Here is an 18,919-nt window from a genome sequence, read left to right as displayed (position 1 = left end):
AAGCTGAAACAACACTCTACTGGTAACGTTTCTCCTGCTCTCCCCCCTCTTTATTTAAGATGGAGTTCAGCACTGTAATGCAATCTATGTATCTATGCATGTGCTGTGTATGCCGGAGAGGGATGAGAACTTGAAGTGCTTAGATAGATTGCTGGATGGATTCGTGAATATTGATATCCTGTTAGCTCACCATAGATATGAGCTGAGCTCAGCAGCTGTCCATGGAGAGCGACAACATGGCCACTGTCTCTTGTTGTGAGGTTTTGATCTAAAAAGTACCTTTTTTGGAGACATAGAGACTCGTTTAAAATTGTTGGTGGAGGCAGAAAAGAGGCAGGGACATGGCAGCCAGACTGCTTTTCTATTCTTTTGGGATGAAAAATACCACATGTAATCTCAAGGCAGATCCATTCTCCCCTTCTCTCAGATCTGTCCAGGCTTTACTGGTGGTCTGCAGCCACCTGCAGGTAAATGTGTGTATAGAATTGTATCCATTTTTTTATTTTTATATCCAATTCTGGATAAAGTCTCTCATTCTAACCACATGCCTGTTTGTTTTGTGGTGGTACAGGTCTTAGCTGTGGACAATGTTAATTTCAGCGTATACGTGGAGAATCAGACACGAGGTCGAGACGCCATGAGCCGTCGGCAGCACAGAGTGTACCAACTCTACAGCAGGACAAGCGGCAAACATGTGCAGGTGATGGGAAGGAGAATCAGTGCCAAGGGAGACGATGGGGATAAATATGGTAAGATATAATAGTAGACTCTTAGAAAAAAGGGTTCTTCGTCTGTCCCCATAGGAGTAGTTCCATGTAGAACCCTCTGTGGAAAGAGTTCTATATGGAACCCAAAAAGGTTCTACCTGGAACCAAAACGGGTTCTTCAAAGAGTTATTCTATGTGGACAGCCGAAGAACCCTTTTAGGTTCTAGATAGCACCTTTTTTTCTCCTATGAGTGTACTTCCTATTAACATATTTAACATTCACATGAATATACAGAACCCTCCAATAAAAATCAGAATCAGCTAGAACCAAACAGTAATTCCCTGTATGTTATCATACCTACAGTACATGGTCCACAAATTCATAAACTATCAAATGGACAGACAAGCCCTTTGGCTACTGATGACAGCACGGAAAGTGGTATCGGAGCGCCAAGTCTATGTCCAAGAGGCTTCTAAACAGCTTCTACCCCCAAGCCATAAGATTCCTGAACAGCTAATCAAATGGTTACCCAGACTACTTGCATAGCCTCCCCCCCCCCCTCTTCTATGTTGCTGCTACTGCTCTGTTATTATCTATGCATCGTCACTTTGATAACTCTACCTACATGTACATATTACCTCAATGACCTCGACACCGGTGCACCCGCACATAGACTCTGTTCCCGGTACCCTCTGTATATAGCCTCCACATAGACTCTGTTCCCGGTACCCCCTGTATATAGTCTCCACATAGACTCTGTTCCCGGTACCCCCTGTATATAGTCTCCACATAGACTCTGTTCCCGGTACCCCCTGTATATAGTCTCCACATAGACTCTGTTCCCGGTACCCCCTGTATATAGTCTCCACATAGACTCTGTTCCCGGTACCCCCTGTATATAGTCTCCACATAGACTCTGTTCCCGGTACCCCCCGTATATAGTCTCCACATAGACACTGTTCCCGGTACCCCCTGTATATAGTCTCCACATAGACTCTGTTCCCGGTACCCCCTGTATATAGCCTCCACATAGACTCTGTTCCCGGTACCCCCTGTATATAGTCTCCACATAGACTCTGTTCCCGGTACCCCCTGTATATAGTCTCCACATAGACTCTGTTCCCGGTACCCCCTGTATATAGTCTCCACATAGACTCTGTTCCCGGTACCCCCTGTATATAGTCTCCACATAGACTCTGTTCCCGGTACCCCCTGTATATAGTCTCCACATAGACTCTGTTCCCGGTACCCCCTGTATATAGTCTCCACATAGACTCTGTTCCCGGTACCCCCTGTATATAGTCTCCACATAGACTCTGTTACCCCGTATATAGTAGACTCCCCTGTATATAGTCTCCACATAGACTCTGTTCCCGGTACCCCCTGTATATAGTCTCCACATAGACTCTGTTCCCGGTACCCCCTGTATATAGTCTCCACATAGACTCTGTTCCCGGTACCCCCTGTATATAGTCTCCACATAGACTCTGTTCCCGGTACCCCCTGTATATAGTCTCCACATAGACTCTGTTCCCGGTACCCCCAGTATATAGTCTCCACATAGACTCTGTTCCCGGTACCCCCTGTATATAGTCTCCACATAGACTCTGTTCCCGGTACCCCCTGTATATAGTTTCCACATAGACTCTGTTCCCGGTACCCCCTGTATATAGCCCCACAATTTTTGTTTAACACTGCTTTTTAATGATTTGTTATTCTTATCTCCTACTTTTGTTTTTGTTGGTATTTTCTTAAAACTGCATTGTTGGTTAAAGGGCTTGTAAATAAGCATTTCACGGTAAGGTGAAATGTGTTGTATTCGGCACATGTGACAAATACTATTTTATTTTATTTGATTAACAGACCCTGACATGAGAAATAGAAATAGGAAAAAGATGGAGCAGCAGTTTCTGTGTGTTAGACTCAGTCTCACTTTACGCCATTGATAAGGTCATTGGTTTTCCATTTACCCTGCTTTGTTGCTTTGTTGGAGGGGGATCGAGGGGGTTTGGGGTAGGTAGTGAGAGGGCGATAGAGAAGGAATGTATGTTATTGATTGAGTTTGACCTCCGCATTATGTTGTTGGGCTACATCAATGATCTAATTGCATTTAACAATCCCCCCTACAATCTGTCTTTTTGGGCCTCTGTCTCCTTCCAAGCCCAGCTTGTTGTGGAGGCTGATACCTTTGGAAGTCAGGTGAGAATCCGTGGTAAAGAAACCAACTTCTACCTGTGCATGAACCGTCGAGGCAAGCTTGTGGGGAAGGTGAGACTAACACCATTTTTATTCTGACTCTCGCTATACTTTCCTTTCAATGTGGAGTTTAACCTGTAGTTATTCTCTTTCATCTTGTATTGACATGATCATGTGTGTGTGTCTCCTAGAAGGCTAGTAATCGCAGTGCAGACTGTGTCTTCATTGAGATGGTATTGGAGAACCACTACACAGCTCTGAGGTCAGCATGCTATACGGGATGGTACGTGGGATTCACCAAGAGGGGACGCCCCAGGAGAGGCCCTCAGACACTGCCCAACCAGCAGGACGTTCACTTCATGAAGCGCCTGCCCCCCGGGGAGCAACCCGACCTGCAGCCCTTCCGCTTTACCAGTCAGCAAGAGGAAAAAGAGAGTGAGAGGGACCCGACCAACAGCAACTACAGCACCTAGATAGTCAACTGTCCTTCCCCCAGTGAATAGAATGTGAGTTTGCTTGGCTGAGCCCAGGAAAAGAGCTTATCGGTGTATACCGAATATACATCAAAAGACTTGGAATGAAACAATCTGACCACGTTATCAGTGGTTGGTGCTGTGGAAGTGACCAGGGAAAAATGGCCTTGCCTTTTTCCTCCCCATTCCAAAGACACAATGTTGTTTCAAAGTCTGTTGAATTACAATTTACAGTGCCAACTATTCTAGTTAGGCTACAGAAGATAGCTAAAGTCACTGTTTGCTACCACAGGGGTTAAAGATGTGCTACCAAAGACGACTGAACCAGAGTTCAATACCAAATATTCATGTTTTGAACATCCTAAAGACAACTGAACCATGGAGTTCAATACCAAATATTAATGTTTTGAACATCCCAAAGATGACTGGTCAACCTTTCAGTAACAAACATCCGAACCACCAAAGACGACTGGACTATAATGTGTAGCCAACACAGAGGGTCAATCATGGTTTCCCAAGACATTTCTTGTATTTCTCTTCATATTTGATTCAGGAGCTAATGTTGCTGCCTATTCACTCAATACAGAAAGCTGCTGTAACATAGTTATTACAATATCTTCAGCTTGACTCATTGGAAAATATTTAACAAGAAATTGAGAAATTATATAATGGATTTTTATTAATCGTTATCGTTAACACAATTATTTATTCAACTTGATGGTATGACAGCTGTTTTAGACCAATGGTATTGCCTTAATTGAATACATACACTGAGTGTACAAAACATTAGGAACACCTTCCTAATATTGAGTTGCACTCCCCTTTGCCCTCAGAACAGCCTCAATTCATCGGGTCATGGACTTCACACGGTATCAAATTCATTCCACAGAGATGCTGGCTCATGTTGACTCCAATGCTTCCCACAGTTGTGTCAAGTTGGCTGGATGTCATTTGGGTGGTGGACCATTCTTGATACACACGGGAAACTGCTGAGCGTGAAAAACCGAGCAGCGTTGTAGTTCTTGACACACATACACAATCCATGTCTCAATTGTCTCAAGGCCTAAAAATCCTTATTAAATCAGTCTCCTCCCCTTCATCTACACCAATGGAAGTGGATTTAACAAGTGACATCAATAAGGGATCAAAGCTTTCACTTGGTCAGTCTATGTCAGGGATGGTCAACTTTGATGTGGTTGGGGCCACAAACAAACAGATCTCATCATGAGGGGCCGCAGTGGCTTGTGGATCTGCGTACCCACATCCATACACCCCAGCTTGCGAGCAAGACATTTTAGTGGCCCACCTCAGGACAAAGAAAACATTTGACGTTTACAAATGTATTTCCTGCAATTCTACACATTTTACCATGAGGCAGAGAACATTTAGCAATTTCATAACTCATTTCATGCAAGTCTACTCATTTTGTCATGGGGCGAAGGCAAATGTTTGCAGTTAATTATATCCGATAAGCAATAGGCTCCACCCCGGTCAGTAGTTTGACTATGCTTACTAGTTTAGATTGGTTAGTCTAGCTGCCAACAATCTAAAAACATTTAGCTGATGTGGGCTAATTGAGTGACTGCTGATGCACAACCAAATTTCTAAATTGCACCTTGTATATTCCATTATTCTAACAGGACTTGTGTGTAGCATTGAGTACCCCCAAAAAATTAAAATTGGTCCGCGGACAACTCATAACCTAGACATTGCTGACACCATGCTCGGAGTCATTGCTGCTGTGTTTCATACAAATCAAAACAAGTGTACAAGTTCCATTTGGTGGTCACTGGGTGCATCTGCACGGAACACAGAGTATGTGCCAAACCACGGGATTAAGTCAATTGATTCTTCCTTTGGAAAATGAGCTGAGCCTATGGAGACTTTCTCGAATGGGATGAACCTGCCAATACATAGAATCAATGGTGATCAGGTTAATACAACTACTAAAGTATTGAGTTGATAAATGGGAAACGAGCTTCAACAGAGAGTACCTATACACAAACATATTAGTGTGTTATAGATGTATCTACTTGTGAGCAGTGCAGCCTTCCATAACTGGATGGTGGCCTCATTGAGGGCCACACCCATAATCATGATCATTTCCTGCAGCTGGGACTCTCGCAGACATGTGTGCCCTGTAGCAAATATGGTGGATAAATGAAGATGTTGTATAAATGATCACGGTTCGTGTCTGTGTAAGTGAGCGTTCCCTCGCTCACAGTTCCTTCCTAATCTCTGGCATGCTCACGTGAGAGAGGGAACGTCCCATTCAGACAGGATTTTTCCCCCAGTGTGAAACTGCCCAATAACAGCCTGCTCTGGTCTACTTATTCCACCCCCCTTGTGTTCTCTTTCATCTCTGCCCTGTAGTACTGTGGAGGGAGGGGCAAGACGTACAGCCTCTCATTGTGGCAGGTAGCCCAGTGGTTAAGAGCATTGGGCCAGATCACTGGCTCAAATCCCCAAGGTGGAAAACTGACGTTCTGCCCTTGAGCAAGGCAGTTAACCCCCAACAACTGCACCCTGGGCGCCGATGACATTGATTAAGGCAGCCCACTGCACCTCTCTGATTCAGAGGGGTTGGGTTAAATGCAGAAAACCAATTTCAGTTGAATGCATTCTGTTATGCAACAGACTAGTTAACCCCTTCATTACCATAGAACATTTCCTTGAGAGAATGGGAGGATTCAATTATGCGGCGCAACGGGCTAAGGCCGTTACGTCATTGGGCGAAAGTGGGGCGGGAGGAGCTCCCTTCTCAAATGGAACAGTAACCTGTGCTGCTCGGTCAGCATGGTGCATAGTCTAGAAACATACATTTATTTTCCATAGAATTAATGTTTGAATTGAACTCGTTTTTAAATGGCAGATACAGCTCAAAAGCAATCATTTTTGCACGTGAGAAAACACCCAGGCGAGATTAATCGAACCACCTCAATGTGTGCAAGGCAGAGAATGGGCTGGATGTGTAGAGGAATGTGGGTTCCAGTGCATTGCTGCATTCCTGAACACCCTTTTTGTGCTCCAGAATTCCCTGTCTGCAGACTAACCCATGATTATCCCCTCGATACACTACACCAGTGTTTCCCAAACTCGGTCCTGGGGATCCCAAGGGGTGCACGTTTCGTTTTTTGCCCTAGCACTACACATCAGATTAAAATAATGAACTCCTCATAAAGCTTTACTTAAAATCAGCGGTATAGTGCTAGGGCAAAAAACAAAACGTGCACCCCCTGGTTCCCCAGGACCGAGTTTGGGAAACACTGCACTACACACACCAATTCAGAGTTAATAATATATAACCTCAATTCACAAGTTTCTTGCCAATTTCCAGAGGCACACTCATTAAACTCAAAATGCTACACACAACAAGTCCTGCTTCGGTCATTCTCAGACCAGGACTTTATCAGGATTCTTTTAAATAGACTAACAATGAGGTCCGCGTCAGAGTGGTGGTTTGGTCTGTACACACAGTACTGATGGCATAGTTACATGATATTGAACAACACACTACTCATACACGCTGGTTTACACTCCTTCACAGTCAAGTACTTTATTTGTATTAATGGTTTTTCTTTCATTAAAAAAATCATTTCAATATACAACACCATTTTAGACGAGACAATGCTGTTTACAACTAATTTCCGCTCAGTTAGGGATCATTCAGAACCTAGACAGGCAGACAGCAAGAGGACAGAACAAGACAGGGAGAGAAAGTGAAAGAGGGACGCAAGGTAGAGAACTAGGGATATGAGAGGGTTAATTTGAGAGGGGTTTGGAAAGAGAAACTACAATTCTTAGTACAATGTAACAAAGAAAGCTAAATTAAAAAGTCCCAAATAAAAAGTTAGAAAAACAAATAGGTCACTAGCACACGGTTGTCCCATCATTCATCCATGCAATAAAGTAATGTACACGCCAGCTTTCTCTCTTCCAGTCTTTTTTCTTTCTTCCACTAAACAAAATGAGAAAGGAACAATATTGATACAGTCCTTGGGTCCAAGGGGCAGGTCTGAGGTATCTGTCACTCAGTCAGGATGAGAAGAGTTTAGCCCCGGGACCCGCCTATTTTTTCCACTATTTTTTCCACCCCAGGGCATCTTTAACAGGCCATCTCCAGCCCCCTCCTTCAGCCATTCAGTTCAGATTCCTTCATGTCCAGGCCTCTGTCTTGAGGGAGCAGAGTAAGGGGTATGTGCGAGAGTATGTGTGTTTGTGTGATTTTCAGAGGGGTAAGGGGGAGTGCGTTTGAGCACTGAATGGCCGATCGGGGATGGATGACCCCTCCACATGAACACCAGGAGGACAACAGAGATGGTGCAAAGAGGATGATGGAGGGAAGGGAGAGTGGGTCCTTTCCTTGACCTCTGACACATTGACTTGGCAATCAGGACTGTCCTCGGACACAGACACACACACCACCGGGCCTGCCCTGCAGAGAGAGACGCACACACTCAGCACACTATTCATGTTATCTTGTAGGTGTATTAGATTTAGGTCAGTAGTCCCGCCACCAAGCAAAACATTTTGGAGTTGTACATGAGCTGCAGAGCTTACCCAAACAAGTGCTGTAGACTGAAGATCAATAGAATAAATAGGATGGCTGGCTTAAAAGGTAGAGTCAGCAACGCATAAAGTAAACAGAAATATAGAGCAGACAAAGGCTTTGGTCTCTGCATGCTCCGCAATTGCATCACACCCTCCATACGAAGCCTCCGATCCCCTTTTCAGATCAAGCATAAATTGGCTTTTACGGAAATAATACGAATTGAGAGGCTGGTATGGACCCACAGCTATCATGCACAGATATTTTTTTACGTCTTGCATTGCACCCATCTGAAATATCTGCAGTTCATCCTGCTGCTACTGGCAACGGCATATTGATGAGTGTCAACAAATAAGACACTCAGAAAAGCCAACTTGTATTTTTCTGCGTGTGCACCCAATTTGCACAATTGATCCTGTTGGTGTGTCACTTCATTTACATTTCTGTAGGACAACATGCATGTTAGGGATGAGTTCAAATTTCTCAAAATCTATTAGTTGATGGTTGCTAGGGCCCATAGATTAATCTATTACATTTCAGATGATTTTTGAATTTAACATATCCGGCAAAATAAAGTAAGACATAAGCGTGCATACTAGACATATGTCTTATCTATTGAAAAGCCACATATTTTGAATCAGATCCAAATCTGGTTTATAAAAATAAAAAGTTTTGTTTTCATCTCCAGTGTGTGTTAGTTCTAGTGAGTGTATGCAGGTGTGTACTCTTCTGAATGTGTGCAAGTCGTGAATACCTGCTATCTGGAGATGTATGTGTACGTGCGAGAGGGCGACCGGCCCTCAGTCTGTCCATTGGTCGACACGTTCAGGAAATCCCAGATGAGGATGGTGTCGTCATGGGAACTGCTGATGATCTGGAACTCATCAAACTGTAGTCGGAATACACGCCCAGAATGCTCCTGAAAAACAACATTCATCAGTATCATCTACAATAACTATCCTTATAATCATTGCCACAATCGCCATATTCTAGATCCAGGCTAGACTCACCACCAGTGTGCGCAGACAGAGGGTGCTGGCAGGGGCACGAGGGTCCAGAGCAGCTTGCAGGTCCCATACTTTGATTTTACTACAAATAAAGAAAACAGACTGTATATGTTAGGGACCAGAACAAGTAGGCATAGCAGTTGAAGATTAACTAGCAGAACACATGAGAAGGCTGTTTGTTAACCTGTTAGTCCTAACACCTACCTTTTCGAACATTCTGTTAAAAATCGCGCAACATTTCAGCACCCTGCTGCTCATGCCAGGAATATAGTATATGCATATGATTAGTATGTGTGGATAGAAAACACTCAGACGTTTATAAAACTGGTTAAATCACAGCTGTGACTATAACAGAACGTGCGTTTCATCGAAAAGTGCAGGAAAACCTGATCACTGAAAATGGAAAAATATATCCATGCGAGACTTGAACCCATTGATAAAGGTGAACCACATTTAATGGGGCTGAGGTTGCAATACCTACAGCTTCCACACATTGTCTAGAGTCTTGTCATTTGCCTACTATTTGTTTCTTGGTCAAACAGACGCAAGGCAGCGCATTTCTTCCAGTCTCCGACCGGATATTTTGGTTGAGATTTACCCGGACATTATTTCCAGACGGACAGCTAAAGAATATACTTCGCCTCGTGATCAATTTGATCGCTTATTAACGTTTACTAATACCTAAAGTTGCATTACAAAAGTATTTCGAAGTGTTTTGTGAAAGTTTATCGTCGACTTTTTTAATGTAAAAAAAAAATGACGTTACGTTATAAGACGCTATTTTTTTTTTCAGTCTTTATCGATATCTAGGCAGTCTTCATAGATCGACATCTCAAAGAAGATGGTCAAAGGTAATGAATGTTTTATATTTTATGGACCTATGCTAATTATTTAACGTCCCCTGCGGGTCTTTTGGGGTGTTACATGCTATCAGAAAAGACCCGAAAAATTTTAAAAAGTGATTATGTGACATCTAGGCTCTGGAGTGCCAACAAAGAAGATGGTCAAAGGTAATGAATGTTTTATATTTTATTTGTGGTATTCTGATGTACCACTATAGACTGTTCAGTGGGTGGCTGATGTACCACTATAGACTATGCTAATTATTTAGTTTACGTACCACTATAGACTCAGTGGGCTGGGTCTTTGGGGTGTTACATGCTATCAGATAATAGCTTCTCATGTTTTAGACTGGGGATAAAGACATTTTCAAAAATCTGACTTGTTGCCTGGATTCACATGACTGTAAGTGTAGCTTGGATTCACAACGAGTGTAGCTTTAATTCAATACCCTGCATGTGTATTTTAATGAACGTTTGAGTTTTAACTAGTACTATTAGCATTTAGCGTAGTGCATTTGCATTTCCAGATGTCTAGATGGGACGCCTGCGTGTCAGGTAGGAGCAAGAGGTTAACCAAACCCGTATGTCCAAGATTTTATGCTCTACAGGTGAATTACAGGAGAAGGTGATTTACTCAATCCAGTCCCCGAGGAGAATAGATGGGAAGCAGCCCCGTTGCGAGGAGCCATACCAAGTCCTCCTGGTGACAACCTTCACAGTGAGAATAGCTGAAAGAGCTACCTGGGTTCATATCACACATTGCAAGAGGGTAAGACACCCTGACACTGTCGAACAATCACAGAGTTAGGAGAAGAACCGAATACCAATAGGGTTCGGGGTTACCTCTCTAACAAAGATCCCTGACCCTGCCCTATCCTCCCTGTGAGTGTTCATAGAAGTGAAAGTATTGACTAGCCTCTAGATGATGTTGTTCTCCGGGAAAGGGTGGGGCTTTACAGGAGAGCTGATTGGTCTGAGCTGTCTTATCGTGGGAGCCATCTTCTTAATACACCATGACCCATCCGAGAATGCAGAAGGTGGTAACGTAACCCATAGTTTAGACGTTGAGGATTTTGTATTAACCAAGCACAAGAGATTACTTGATCTGGATAAACAGGAAGTGAGAGTGGAGATTGAGAAGGATGTCTCAGTGGAGTTCTATGTAGACCAAATGGGCTCTCTGAATCCTTGGCAGTCTAGGACTATGAGCCATTATAGAAGATATCAGTGCAGGTCCCCGTGTAGTTCATGGAAACAGGTTATAGCTCACACCCAGAGAGAGGGCTATATAAATCCACATACCCAGTATGGAAGAAGGTGGAGTATAGTGAAGGTGAGGGTTTTGGACTGTACTGTACAGAGAAGTACTGCGTAAAGGTATGAATTATCATTAAAAACATAAAGGAAGAGGATCTCGGGTTATGGTATGTTGGATTTGATCAGGTTTCGGTTAATACCCTAGTGTCATTACGGGAAGAAGAAGTTAGGGCAGGTGATATCTCTATAGTCAGCCAGAATACAAGCAGAGCCCCTGACAGCAGAGCCGTCCAGAGCCAAGGGCCGGTGCAGATAGTGCAGACGAAAGATCTGAAGGAAATTATTGAGGTGGAAACTGGTTTTGGGGATTCTAACCTATGGTTAGAATGGATTCAGTATACAGCCAGATCAGTAGCGAAATAAGAAAGTTATGCCTGCGCCACAGCAAAATCTCAGTTGACAACCATTCCCTTCCCATTTGATGGAATTGATACACCCAGGGGAATGGCCTGTATGGTAAAGCTGTTCATGAAGGCAGGGAAACCAGACAATGAGTTGCATTCATCTGCATTAACTGTATCCCCATGTGCCAATTACATCCAGACTTCCCCCTTTCACAGGAGGACATTAGTATTGTATGGCTCGATACATCACACACGGATGGGAAGTAAGAGCATGCAACAGGACAGAGAATGTTACAACAGACAAGACAATGAGGGACCTGACTGGGTGGTTGAGTTCCGAGGACTTTAGTAAGAGAAAAAAAAAGGCCAAGAGCGGATGTTTTTTGATCTTTAAGACTGTTTTTTTTATGAAGATTGTAATAAAAACCCTAACAGGAAATGTAGGCCTATAACAGTCATTGATGGATAAGGAGTGAAAATACATATATTGGTTTTGTGAGGTTGATTTTGAGTGACATTGACAAAATTAATAAAAATGTATAACTTTTGTAGTTAATGTTTAGGCAATAATTAACAGTATTCCACCCTGTCACAGTATAACATATGGAAATGGGTATGAATCATAGCAGACAAGGAACTGTGGCAGACAACTTATGACCACTGAATCTGATAACCGGGAAGGAGGTCTCCCCACCCAGAGAGGGGAGAAACCGTTGGGCTTGCAATAGATTGTGTAACATATGGCAGGATATGATAAGAAATGTATTGGTCTGGATTATTCTTGTATACAATTGATGTATAAGTTTGTATTATTTAGTCATTCAGGGTGGATTGTCAATGGGACGTATCTGTTAATTGAATGATAAGAATATTCCACCCCGAAACCATAAAATTTTATGGAATTGATTAGAATGTATAAAATTATAATCAATACATGTGTAGTTCTAGTCAGAATTGGGGTCTTTATGGTATTTTAAACACAGACTGTCTGAGCAAAATTTGGCGCCGACCTGACTAGAGATTTGGGAGAGAACAGGGAGTATGTTTCAAGGTCAAGGTCTCCCTGATCTCTGTCGGCTGGGTAGTGAGACAGTATGTACGTAGGATATCTTCTGTTTGTGTGGAAGTATGTGCACAGCTATAAAATGGATGTCTTTGTATTCTTGACTTTAGAACGTTCTCTGAATAAACTGTACTAACCTTTTGCATAAGCTGAGTCTGACTAATTATTATTATACCCATGGTCTTACAAACCTGGTCAGAGCTATTGATTGTCAGTTATTATCATTGGGATAGAAAATTCACGTGACACAGACATACTATCTTAACGACATAATTTGAATGGACCGCGGCCCAAAACCTGCGGGCTCTCCTTCACTGCAGCCAACGTGAGGAAAACCTTCGCAAGGCTGCCGGCCCAGATGGCATCCCCAGCCATGTCCTCAGAGCATGAGCAGATCAGCTGGCTGATGTGTTTATGGATATATTCAATCAATCCTTATCCCAGTCTGCTGTTCCCACATGCTTCAAGAGGGCCAACATTGTTCCTGTTCCCAAGAAAGTGAAGGTAACTGAGCTAAATGACGATCGCCCCATAGCACTCACTTCCGTCATCAAGTGCTTTAAGAGACTAGTCAAAGACCATATCACCGACACCCTAGACCCACTCCAATTTGCTTACCGCCCCAATAGGTCCACAGATGACACAATCACACTGCCCTAACCCATCTGGACAAGAGGAAAACCTATGTAAGAATGCTGTTCATCGACGACAGCTCAGCATTTAATACCACAGTACCCTCCAAACTCACCATTAAGCTTGAGACCCTGGGTCTCGACACCGCCCTGTGCAACTGGGTACTGGACTTCCTGACGGGCCGTCCCCAGGTGGTGAGGGTAGGTAACAATATCTCCACCCCAATGATCCTCAACACCGGGGCCCCACGAGTGCGTTCTTGGCCTTCTCCTGTTCACCCATGACCGCGTGGCCATGCACGCCTCCAACTCAATAATCAAGTTTGCAGACGACACTACAGTGGTGGGTTTGATTATCAACAATGACGAGACAGCCTACAGAGAGGAGGTGAGGGCCCTCGGAGTGTAGTGTCAGGAAAATAACCTCACACCCAGCGTCAACAAAACAAAGGAGATGATTGTGAACTTCAGGAAACAGCAGAGGGAGCACCCCCCTATCCATATCGACGGGACAGCAGTGGAGAGGGTAATAAGTTAAGTGCCTCGGCGTACACATCACGGACAAACTGAAATGGTTAACCCACACAGACAGCGTTGTGAAGGCGCAGCAGTGCTTCTTCAATCTCAGGAGGCTGAAGAAATCCGGCTTGTCACCAAAAATAACTCAAACTTTTACAGATGCACAATCGAGAGCATCATGTCGGGTTGTATCACCGCCGGGTACCGTAAGGCTCTCCAGAGGGTAGTGAGGTGTGCACAACGCATCACCGGGGGCAAACTACCTGCCCTCCAGGACACCTACACCACCCGATGTCACAGGAAGGCCAAAAAGATCATCAAGGACAACAACCACCCGAGCCACTGTCTGTTCACCCTGCTATCATCCAGAAGGCGAGGTCAGTACAGGTGCATCAAAGCAGGGACCGAGACTGAAGAACAGCTTCTATCTCAAGGCCATCAGACTGTTAAACAGCCACCAATAACATTGGGTGGCTGCTGCCAACATACAGACTCATCTCTAGCCACTTTAATAATGAAAAAATGTATCTAATAGATATATCACTAGCCACTTAAACAATGCCACTTTATATAATGTTTACATACCCTACATTACTCATCCTATATGTATATACGGTACTCTATACCATCTTGCCTACGCCGTTCGGCCAATGCTCATTCATATATTTGTATGTACATATACACACAGGCGCAAAGGAATTAATAAGAATAAGGTAGTTGTTGTGAAATTGTTAGGTTAGATTACTTGTTAGATATTACTGCATGGTCGGAACTTGAAGCACAAGCATTTCGCTACACTCACATTAACATCTGCTAACCATGTGACAAATAACATTTGATTTGAACAACAGTCTCCCAAGTCTTGTCAGTGGATAATCTCATTTTTGAGTTTATGAGCTGTACGCAATAGACTGGAGACAAAGTTATGTTACTGGATAACCAGGAAGATCCATTACTTTGTCCTTTTAAAAAGTTTGACAAACAGCCTAACAGATTTATTATGATTAACTGGCCGAGACTGGGATTGAGATGGGGAGACCAAGAGTCTGATTAGCAGTGAGAGAATAACAAGGATACACAATGGCCAAGTGTAGGATTAGAGTGAGGGAATAACAAGGATACACAATGGCCAAGTGTAGGATTAGAGTGAGGGAATAACAAGGATACACAATGGCCAAGTGTAGGATTAGAGTGAGGGAATAAACCCATTCAGGGTCAGATCTCCATTAGTAGTGAGACATCAGCTCAGGCCTACCACAAAGGAATAAAGCCTCTCACCCATCATAGGCTCCACTAACGATCCTTTTGTTGTCGAATCGAATGCAGCGGACCAACTCTTCATGGCCTTCCAATACGCGCAAACATGCCCCACACTCAATATCCCACAACCTGAGGAGAAAAATAATCAGTGTTAGTTCAGTAACATTTGAGAGAACAGTCATGACAAATTATGTTCATCTCCAGATTATAGTTCTATAAATATAGACCAGTGTAACACACAGCTGACAGATTTTGCCCTCATGAACAAACATACACACTCACCGGATAGTGTTGTCAGATGAGCCACTGACCACTAGTCGGTCTCTGTACTGCAGACAGGCAATGCCTCTCTTATGGCCGTTCAGTGTGCGAACAAACTCACACGTGCTGGTGCTCCACACCTGCAGGGGAGACAAGGCAAAACATGAGCGAACACACAACCCAATGGGGCCAACACAAACAGGCATTTGGCCATGTCGACAAACTTCACATCTCTTGAAACCTCATCCTTCTGGTTTTCCTTCATTAGAATGCATCTGTACTACTCACTGTCTGGACACACACTCACGTGTCAGAGAGAATGATACCGTGCTGCTGGATGAACACAATGTAAACACATACAGTACCATTCAAAAGTTTGGACACATATATACACACATATATATATACATATACACATATATATATATATACATATAGACATATATATATACATATAGACATATATATACATATACACATACATATACATATACATATACACATATACATATACACATACACACATACACACATATACACATATACACATATACACATATACACATATACACATATACACATATACACATATACATATATACACATATACACATATACACATATACACATATTCTACAATATATATATATGTATACTAGTGAAGTCATCAAAACTATGAAATAACATGTGGAATCATGTAGTAGGAATAAGGGCTATTTAGGGCTAACGTATTCTCCTGAGTGCACAGCTTGATGATAGCCAGTCGATATTTAAAATACAATAAAAATCACCCAGATATCTCTGTTGATATCACATACATTATCAAGCATTTCACACATATTATCCAGATACTGACTGTTAGCACTTGGTGGTCTATAGCAGCTTCCCACAATAATGGGCTTTAGGTGAGGCAGATGAGTTGAACCTGTAGCCATATTACGTTACAAGAATGTGGTTCTGAATATAGACCGCAACACCGTCTCGTTGGCATTTGTCTTTTCGGTAGATGTTATAACCATGTACTGCTACCACTGTATCATGAAAAGGTATTATCTAAGTGAGTTTCAGAGATATTACATTCATATTCTCTATTTCATGGACCTCGTTTCTTTGGCTACATGTGTTAATATGAGCTATTTTTAGCACTTTTCTGGGTTGCTTGATTGTTTTTAATGCTTTACTGGGAAGCTTAGAGGTAGACTTACTCATGTTATTTACATTTGAGTTGATAGTGCAGGGTGAGCTGCATAAAGTTGTCTACCTACTATTGCACACCACCTCAGTGCTAACAGTAACTCTGGTTTATAGGCTCATGATTACTGCTTACAATTAGAGGTCGACCGATTAATTAGGGCCGATTTCAATAACAAATTTGTAATCAATATTTTACACCTTTATTTAACTAGGCAAGTCAGTTAAGAACACATTCTTATTTTCAATGACGGCCTAGGAACGGTGGGTTCCTTCTTCAGGGGCAGAACGACAGATTTGTACCTTGTCAGTTCGGGGATTAGTTTTTGCAACCTTCCGGTTACTAGTCCAACACTCTAACCACCTGCCTTACATTGCACTCCACAAGGAACCTGCGTGGTAGGCTGACTACCTGTTACACGAGGGCAGCAAGAAGCCAAGGTAAGTTGCTAGCTAGCATTAATCTTAAGATAATCACTAGTTAAACTAGTAATATCATCAACCATGTGTAGTTATCTAGCGTGTCCTGCGTTGCATATAATTGATGCGGTGCCTGTTAATTTCTCATTGAATTACAGCCTACTTCGACAAACGGGTGATGATTTAACAAGCGCATTTGCGAAATGTACCTAACCATAAACATAATGCCCTTCTTTAAATCAATACACAAGTATATATTTTTTAAACCTGCATATTTAGTTCATGTTAGCAGGCAATATTAATTTCTTATAACTAGGGAAATTGTGTAATTTCCGTGCAAGCAGTCAGGGTATATGCAGCAGTTTGGACCGCCTGGCTCGTTGCGAACTATGTGAAGCCCATTTATTCCTAACAAAGGCCGTAGTTAATTTGACAGCATTGTACATAACTATGACATAACATTGAAGGTTGTACAATGTAACAGCAATATTTTGACATAGGGATGCCATCCGTTAGATAAAATACGTAATGGTTCTGTATTTCACTGAAAGAATAAACGTTATGTTTTTGAAATGATAGTTTCCGGATTCTACCATTTTAATGACCATAGGTTCGTATTTCTGTGTTATTATAATTAATTCTATGATTTGATAGAGCAGTCTGACTGAGCGATGGTAGGCACCAGCAGGCTCGTAAACATTCATTCAAACAGCACTTTCGTGCATTTTGCCAGCAGCTCTTCGCTGTGCTTCAAGCATTGCGCTGTTTATAACTTCAAGCCTATCAACTCCCGAGATAAGGCTGGTGTATCCGATGTGAAATGGTTAGCTAGTTAGCGGGGTGAGCGCGAATAGGATAAGCAGATGGTCGGTGCAATTAGGGGTACATAAATTAAGTTACTTACATTGTGTTTGCCAATGCCCCTAGGATCATGTAGATTTGATGCAGCATTTTGACGACTCATTGTCACAATGGTAGGGATTAACTGAGCTGGTCTTGGATCATTAACCAGTCATTGTTTCAACACAGCCTTGAAATGTATGACAGCGTCCAGGAGCCAAGATGATTTGGATGAACTCAGTCATTCCTGTAGAGTATCTTCTGTTTCCAGAAGGTGTCCAAGTTATCAATAAAATTGACTCCAGCAGAGCTACAGTAGTCTGTTAGCCAGATGTGTAATGCCAGCAGGCTGCTCAATCTTTCATACCTGCTGCACAACAAATTGTACTGGACCTGAAATTATTGGCAGTTTGTGTGTTTTTGTCTTTTAAGGCTGAAATCAGTTATTTAAAATCAATTTTCAAATGTTCAGAGATAGTCCATCTGGGGTCAAACTACATCAGGAGGACTACGACAGTGTCAGCTCCCAGCATCTGTGGTAGAACAGTCGGAAGCAGCCTTGTTACGTCCTTTACTTGTGCTCCTTGGTAGCACAGGGTTTTGGGCCAGGTCTCTCAGGCAGTCTGGTGAGGCTGGGAGCTCCGAGGATCTGAACCCGAGATAGAAGCCACCGGAGAGGGAGACAGAACAGAGGATGAAGGTAACTCTGGATCCGATCTTGATTGGGAAGCCACCAAGGACGAAGGCACCGGAACCTTGATCCAGGGCAGCAAAGCCGTTTCTGGTCTGTGACAGTTCCGGGCTCAACATCTACATGGAGACCCCTGTTGCCAGAGGACGCCTTCTTCGACTTCAACAGCGAGTGATGTACCTCCATGGCTGGTTGGTTGGGTCAAGAACAGTTCTGTTCTCGAGCGAAGGTGGAGACCCCGTCGGGGATGGAACCCTGCCGAGCAACGGCCAGTCGGCTATGGAGAGCCGACAACAGCGAAATGTCGACCAGAGCAGCATTCGGCTACTGGGGTAGAAGAAAAATAAAAAGTAGGTGGGCGTAGGTTCCCAGGTAGCTTATGTAGGTTTGCTACTTGCTTGCTAAGAGTAGCTAATTCGCTCCTGCAGTCCTCCGAAAGCAAGCAGTTGCTACATTGAAAGTCATTGCTGTCCACATTGTACCGGAACAAAGCAAAGTAAACACAGCCCCTGTAACGCTGGAAACGTTCAATAGCGGCCTCCATTTGAGACCGCAGAGCCAGCGAGGATAGCTGGGTTTTCGCGTCTCTCCCCCTTACACGGAATC

General features: G+C 43.1%; 2 protein-coding genes across 4 annotated transcripts in view; one reads left to right on the top strand and one right to left on the bottom strand.

The window, feature by feature from the left end:
• The first annotated feature begins 615 nt into the window (after window positions 1-615).
• LOC118391710 (fibroblast growth factor 18-like) lies at window positions 616-4,253 on the top strand. The gene is given in 4 exon segments (XM_052458027.1): window positions 616-749; window positions 2,870-2,976; window positions 3,099-3,316; window positions 3,318-4,253. Coding segments are annotated over 4 exon segments (501 nt in total). The 5' UTR covers window positions 616-637; the 3' UTR covers window positions 3,382-4,253.
• A 2,654-nt stretch (window positions 4,254-6,907) lies between these two features.
• LOC118391373 (F-box and WD repeat domain-containing 11-B) overlaps window positions 6,908-18,919 on the bottom strand; it is a 33,854-nt gene continuing 21,842 nt past the window's right edge. For 2 of the 3 annotated variants that reach the window (XM_035782726.2, XM_052458026.1), the window contains exons 9-13: window positions 15,193-15,311; window positions 14,929-15,039; window positions 8,937-9,015; window positions 8,681-8,845; window positions 6,908-7,812 (exon numbers count right to left, since the gene is read on the bottom strand). In XM_035782726.2, the coding sequence (XP_035638619.1) occupies window positions 8,684-8,845; window positions 8,937-9,015; window positions 14,929-15,039; window positions 15,193-15,311 (471 nt within the window). In that variant the 3' untranslated portion in view covers window positions 6,908-7,812; window positions 8,681-8,683. Of the gene's footprint in view, window positions 7,988-8,680; window positions 8,846-8,936; window positions 9,016-14,928; window positions 15,040-15,192; window positions 15,312-18,919 lie in introns of all 3 variants that reach the window. The other variant, XM_052458025.1, reaches the window with a different exon arrangement.

The sequence above is a fragment of the Oncorhynchus keta genome, chromosome 12, assembly GCF_023373465.1.
Source record: "Oncorhynchus keta strain PuntledgeMale-10-30-2019 chromosome 12, Oket_V2, whole genome shotgun sequence".
NCBI lineage: Eukaryota > Metazoa > Chordata > Actinopteri > Salmoniformes > Salmonidae > Oncorhynchus > Oncorhynchus keta.
The sequence above is the reverse complement of the archived record's forward strand: the minus strand, read 5'-3'. Positions and strand labels throughout refer to the sequence as shown.